Source organism: Hemisphaericaspora subhashii (assembly GCF_019202705.1).
Source record: "Hemisphaericaspora subhashii strain CBS 10753 chromosome Unknown scaffold230, whole genome shotgun sequence".
NCBI classification, from domain to species: domain Eukaryota; kingdom Fungi; phylum Ascomycota; class Pichiomycetes; order Serinales; family Debaryomycetaceae; genus Hemisphaericaspora; species Hemisphaericaspora subhashii.
In genome coordinates, this window is record NW_026057279.1 from 1 (window position 1) to 6,992 (window position 6,992).

The 6,992-nt window shown below is 36.2% G+C and overlaps 1 protein-coding gene across 1 annotated transcript; it reads left to right on the forward strand. All coding sequences in view use genetic code 12, as the record gives it.

The window, feature by feature from the left end:
* On the forward strand, positions 1-4,626 carry BRG1 (GATA-type transcription factor BRG1; the record flags this gene model as incomplete). Its single annotated transcript, XM_049406401.1, has 2 exons — positions 66-812; positions 3,568-4,626. Coding segments are annotated over 2 exons (1,806 nt in total), but the record flags the coding sequence as incomplete, so codon positions are not given.
* Between the last annotated feature and the right edge of the window lie 2,366 nt (positions 4,627-6,992).

Below are 6,992 nucleotides of genomic sequence, written 5' to 3' on the forward strand. Positions count from 1 at the left end.
CCGGTTTTAATACCTATATTTTTTCAAAATTATATTTTAGAGATCTTCATCAGGCGATGACTAAGTCGGATGTCAAATACTTAACTTCTAAAATCAAACTGCTGTTTTTCAAAGGCATTGGAGAGGATATTGTAACATCACTAAATGTGCAAGGGGGTTTTGGCCTCCTTAATTTGGGCAAGCAGCTTTCGGGTCGCCGTGCTCAATATGTTTGGCATACCCTTACCAATGTTACTGATTGGAATTTTAACATCTTTAGGTATAAGCTCCAGGAATTTGTGAATAAGCTGGCTGACTCCTATCAAGCTTCTACAGACTCTATTCTAGCAATCCCTTGGTACAAGTTCCTCACTGGGTTGACTCTAAATTATCAGGGTAGGGATATTTCTACTATGGTTGATCAAAGTGATATTTTTACGAACACCGAGAAGGTGTATTTGGAAGCATGGTTTGATTTAATTGGTTCACTTCGCAAAACATATACGGCACAGCCGAGTCATTTTTCACATGATGAATATAGGGACTTCTTCGGGTCACCCCCTTCTACTATTCTCCCACCACTATTCGCAGATTTACCGGGGGACTTTTTCAATAGTCGTTCAAAGAAATTTAATATTGAAGCAAAGCCATGTGTTATCCCGGAGGGTTGGTCTAATCTTTATGATTTGGATCCCGCTGATTGGGTAAAATTTTTTAAGATCTTGGCTCATGGCAAACGTTGCTACCCAGATGGTATGGACGCTGTTCACCGACTCAATTTGGGTCATTTTACGCATCATTCTGACCGTGAATGTGAATTCTGTGGTCGTTATGTCTGGGGTCGCTATTACACCCATCATGTCTACACAAAGTGTCGGGTCACTAAGATTCTTTGGCAACTCTGCCGTCCACGCTCACTACCAAGGAGGCTACGCCTCTTTATTTGCAATTCCTCCCTTCAACCATTTCAATTAATGCAGCTAAATCGATACCTCGCCCTCCTTTATAAGTTTCAAAAATTTCGACGTGGAGGGGGCCGGAACGTTGAGCTCACGGTCCAATTCATTCGCAAATGGGTATCGTACACATCGAAGAGTCTTAACAACTACTCCTACACACTTAATCTATAGGATGCTGCTGAAATAAGGTTTTAGGCAATGATGCTTTTTGCCTTTAATGTATATTGTTTTTCTGTTTGTTATATTTCTGTATGTTAGTATGTATATGAACTCAATAAACAGATTGTATATGTAAAAAAAAAAAAAAACATTAGAACAATTCAAAAAAAAATGGCATCAGAATCATTCACGTTGATGTGGTGCGATTCCGCAAATCCAAGAAAAAAATGGTGGGACACCAAAAAGTAACCGAAATCTTTATTCTGGAAGCTTCGATTCGTGGCTTATTTCTGCATGCCTTGATATCTAGCGATGCTCGTCAATAGTATTGTTATCAAGTCCATTCGTCAAGGGTTCATTCGATTTTCCCTAGGTTAGGACATTCTTTAAAAGGGATGTAGTTATGGCGACTAAGATTTGTAGCTCAAGTAAAACATTCATTAAACAAATTTGGAAACACAAGACGACAATCCCGTACGATCAAAGAATGTGTGTCACCAGATTTCCATCTTGACATAATGATCTGATACAAAACCTAAATAGAAAACTATAACAAGCGAAGATCTCAGATGGGAGCATCATCGCCTGAGGTGTCTGGTGAAAAACAGTACACATGACAAGAAAATTTGAAGGGAGCAATCATGTTTCCCCGAAGACAATTTTTTCTTAGCCATGGTGTGGTATTTCGTAATCCCCCGAACTAACTGTGCATTACATTTAAACAGGTATAGGGCAAGATTTGGTGACCACCCCTCGTTGTTCATATGCAATTAAATCAAATTTAGTTTTAAAAAATAATTGCTATTAATTTTCAAACAGAAAATAATTTTTAGAAGTCATTCAGGAGTTTACGTGTCAACTACACCGTCAATGAAAATCATAAGTTTGTAATTAGTTCCAAAAGAATCCCATACCAGCTTCATCTATTTATATCCCATATATGAACAGTTAATATCTAATTGAATTCAAAAGGAAGGAAACAAAAAATACAAGAATTAGTGATATTTTAGCCGAAAAATAGACTAAACATTGCAACTCATGGTAGATCAAATCTTCCGTCTATAAACATGAGCCTTCAGATTTAAATTACATTCAAGAAACCGTTAATCTCGGCAAAAAAGAAATTCACTCCGAACCAAGATGAAACAAATGAAGGGTGAAGAAAATGTCAAATGAACAGATCTCTAATCTTATGTGTTCTAAATTAAATGGCATGGACGTCTATCTGTTCATAGGGTTCCATTTTGAAGGGTGACCTAACCATGTTTTTTGCATATGACAGGAATCTACTAAAAAAGAAACATGATTTTTCATCTTGAGTTCTTGCATCAGTCGACTCAGAAAGGCGAATAAAATATTAGCACAAAAGCCAAACAAGCTTTTAATTGCATTCTTTGGTGACTCCGTCCCATACAGCAATCTCCATATAATTGCAACCTGGGGTACTCTTTCATTCCAGATGTGTTTAAAAAGTGGAAGCCGGAAGTAATCCCGAATCACCATATACCACCACATATGTCGCACTACCCTAGTTTGATTTCGGTTTCCTCTCCCCGAAAAAACCAATGTCATTTTCTCTGGGTTCTGCGGAAATAAATCGTTTGATTACATCGATAAAATAATACACAATCAGAAAAAATAAATCCTTGAAAATAATTGGTTTTTTTTTGCAACCTGGCGAGGATTGAGAGATGAGGCAATCACCCGGATCAGACCTTTCCTTGCGTTCACTTTCATACTACATTAATGGTCATTCGTTGAATGTAGAACGCACTTTGAAAATCCTCAGTCAGTGACCTCTTAATAATTATTGGAAAACTTCATGATTCCATGACAAGAAATAAAATGCGAGTGCATAAAAATCTTGGGGGTTCGAAATCTCTAACACAATCTTCATATGAGCTATTTGAGAAGATTTGTTTCACATATAAATGTAAAAGATCTGCATAGCTTTTGTAGCCAATATATTCGTTCTAATACATGGATTTACTGTCGTATCTTGATGTTCTAGTTGGAGATTCCATGCATTTCGGAAGTTTCTAAAGCGTTTTACGAGATCTGACTTTTGTGAATGAATAACCGAATTTTGTGAAAAAAGTGTCTGCTTTAAAAAATAAAAAAGAAATTCAGGATTGTTTCAAGTGATCTTTCGCATAAAAAATATTTATTCCAATCGAAAAAATAATTTATGCAACCTGCATATGCATGTAAGCTTGTAAAATAAACTTAAAGTTTCACTGTACAAATCTTCTCGCCTAATTTATTCTACTCTTATCTACGGGTTTATATAAAACCACCATTGCTCTTCCAAAACTTTATTTCAAAACTTTTCGAAAAACCTATCAAACAATTATTTCATTTAATTTTCACGACAATAGTTTTTATAATCGCTAACCCGAACAAGCCTATTACTACAACAATAACAGAGAGGAAGCATGACTGCAACACAAGCTAACCCAACTGCTATCAGGTTACCATCAATAAGAGAATTGACAGAAGGTTCGTTGTCAGATTCAATAAATCAAATCCCATTCAATCCAACCAAAGAGGTACAATCCCTTCCTGGAATTANATAAATCAAATCCCATTCAATCCAACCAAAGAGGTACAATCCCTTCCTGGAATTAGTGCAACCTTGACAACATACAGACAAACATTAGCCGGATCTCCTAATTACACCTCCCAAACAACTCGCTCAACCAACATTACCCACAATCATTCACCATCACTTCCACCAGTGGAAAATCAAGTCCAACCTATTAAGAGTCACTTAATACCACCTTCATTCCAACCCAACAGAGCTTTGCAAGCACCTCAATTAGACAATTCTAAACAATATCAACCAACAGCGACATATACAGGTAGTCCACATACACAATATCAGTACTATCAATTTCCTTCCCAAGCTCCTAACATCGTGAACCAACATCCAGTAGCTCCTCAACTACCAGGAGGCGTACCACACCCACAGCCTCAGTTTATAGAGTCAACCTACTATGGGCAACCAATTTTTTACGTACAAGGTCAAGCCCCTACTAATCATATACAACAAGTGAAACCTTCAAAGCCAATTAATAGGTGCCATAGATGTGGTACTACAGAAACACCAGAATGGAGAAGAGGTCCAAAGGGTGTAAGAACACTTTGTAATGCCTGTGGATTATACCACACAAAATTGGTTAAGAAGAAAGGTGCTGCCTTGGCTGCTGAAGAGGTATTGAACAACAAAGTGTATAAAGGTAAAAATGGAAGAAGGATAAGTATAAAAAAGTATCTTTTGAGCGAAAGCTTGAAGGCAAGCTCCAAGGTTGGAAACAACAATCAAGAAGAACAAATTGCCCATTCCATGGTTCCTATTGTTCAATCAGTTCCTTCAGTCCCTCATCAAATACCATTTGGTGATACAAAGAGCAGACCTTTTGGAATTTCATTACCTCCTCCAGTTAATTATATTCCAACAATCCCACCACCATACAGCAATGGAATTGCTTATCAGATACCGTCTGATGCACCTTTACTTCGTAATTAAAACTTGATTTTTTTTTCTTATTATTATTATAAGCTGGGCTTTTATATTTTATTGTTTTTTTAGTAATTATGTATTTTTAATAAACTGGTTAGTTTTCTAGAAGGGACCCTATATGTAGGGTCTTTAACTACTGCGCAAACAAAACCAATCACCTTTTCATTTTGGGTTGTTTGCGTTTGTAATTCAATTGTGTAGATTTACATCGTAGAATGATTTGTCACCCCATTTCAAACAAGAATTTTACAGTAAGAAAGTCTGTTCAAAGGACTCTTGACTAACCCTATCACAAATTATAATTAGTTATCGTTAATACTTCGTACTTTAGGTCAATTGTCGTGTTACCAACTGCCAAAAAAAAATCACGTTCAATCCTTGGCAAGATCGCATCTAAGCGCCAAGCATCGGTAGAATTTGGAAGGGCTTAGAACTAATTAAGGGTAAAAAGGGTGGCAGGGACCCAAGTAACCAATGCTCTTTCACATGAGTATCAGTCCATCTACTAATTTGTCACATAGAACAGACAAACATCCTTTTGTAGTTCAGAGATATTCGAAGCGAGTTGGTACAAAGTCGGGCGGGGTCGACTGCGTAAGGGTTTTCTACTAAAACCAGCTACAAATCCCTTACACAAAGCAAAAATTTCTTCTTTCAGTTTTATGAAGTTGTGCAGCTAGAAGTTAGTTGCTAATATTGATAAATTAAACGAAATAATCTTGTTGGTCAAGCCGTTTTTCAAAACCAAGAATTTTCCTGGCAATTGGTCGACGATTTTCCAATTTCCAAGAGATGATTTTAAACTTTTGCAAAAATAAAAAGAATCTCAAATCAATCTCTCCTTCTAATCGTCTAAAAAAATAAGAACTACTAATAATGGCAACTTTTCAGTATTATTGTTTATGAGCAACGAATTTAATATCTATGGCTTCTTTTTTTTGGTGAGGCACGTACTTTTATTGTTTCTAGGTGAACTAAAATTTCGTATATGCAGTTGAAAACCCAAATTGCTAAAAAATATAATTATTTTTCACAGTCCCTTGAAATCTAAATTTAAATAATTTTTTTTCCTACTAGTGGCCAGTGGACATACCACATTACAAGAAAGCAAAGTAATATTTAAGGTTCCTCATAGAAGTCTCTAAATACCGAGGTCATAAGAAACTTAATTGTTTCCCGGCACGTATAAGCAAAACAGCGTTGGTTCAAAAGAAAAGAAACGACACCACAGATCTGACTACTTTTGTCTAAAATCTTGATCTGTCCTCAGATCTCGGAATTTAACGGAAATAAATTACAAAATTTCATTCACGTGCATGTAATTCCGTCATCATTGTGTGACCGAGATCTGAAGAACCAGGAAATGATGCCCTGAGTCAAAATACAGTGTTCGAAACTTTCGCTCAATTGCATGACCAGAAAAAAACCTAGGGTCAGCAATTGACGCGAAACGTGTTTTCTGTATCATAACTTAAGATATAACAATACTGCAACCCTTTTAGATGGTTTCGAGTTCAAATAAGAATAATCCTTCAATAATCAAGTCACTAACAAGTTCAAAATCTATAAGATCAAGAAAAATTCAAACTTTATAAAATAAAACCCCTAACGAAAAATTAAAAAATATTTAACAAAAGTGTCTAAAAAATAAAAAAGTGTCTGAAGTTCAAAATCGTAGAACGATTTTTACCCTGCAAATTTAGTCGGCTATTTTCCCTATTCCATGATTATAATTAATGCATTGTTACACATGCTTTTACAGTTCAGTTATCGTTTCAGATCGTTGCTATACTTTAAATCACATCTTTGCCCCTGATGTCGTACAAAGTGAGTTACAATAAGCGTCCGTCCACCTCAACATTGATTCCCCTGACCAAAAAGGGAAACGCAGAAGGTGGCCTTTTCTTGCAGTTAGTCTTTGATAAAGAGCTTAAAGTGAATAATTGACATATTTTTTTTCCCTCGTGTGTAGTCGCCCAAACCACACTATATTTAATAGGCAATTTAGTATCTTTGAAAACGCAACCAAGCCAAGCATAAGACTTGCTTCCGTTTGACCATTCCAAATTAAATCAAAAGGCAAGGCATCCTATTGTTCGCGCAATCTAAGTAAACTAACTAGACTACTGCGCAACTCTAGAACGTGAGCTCTTTAGTTAGTTGTACAAAATTTCGAACAAGAGGGGATAAACCGTACGGCAATTCGGCATATAAATGGATCTAATTTATAGTACTGCCTTGTCGACCATTTTTCATACACTTTTAGCGACGATCTGTAGAGTTGTTTTTACGCGAATGGTACAAAAAGCCACACATTCATTGTTTTCTTTGAAATATCTCCGGTCTCTAAAATTCTATAAAACCTTTCTAGG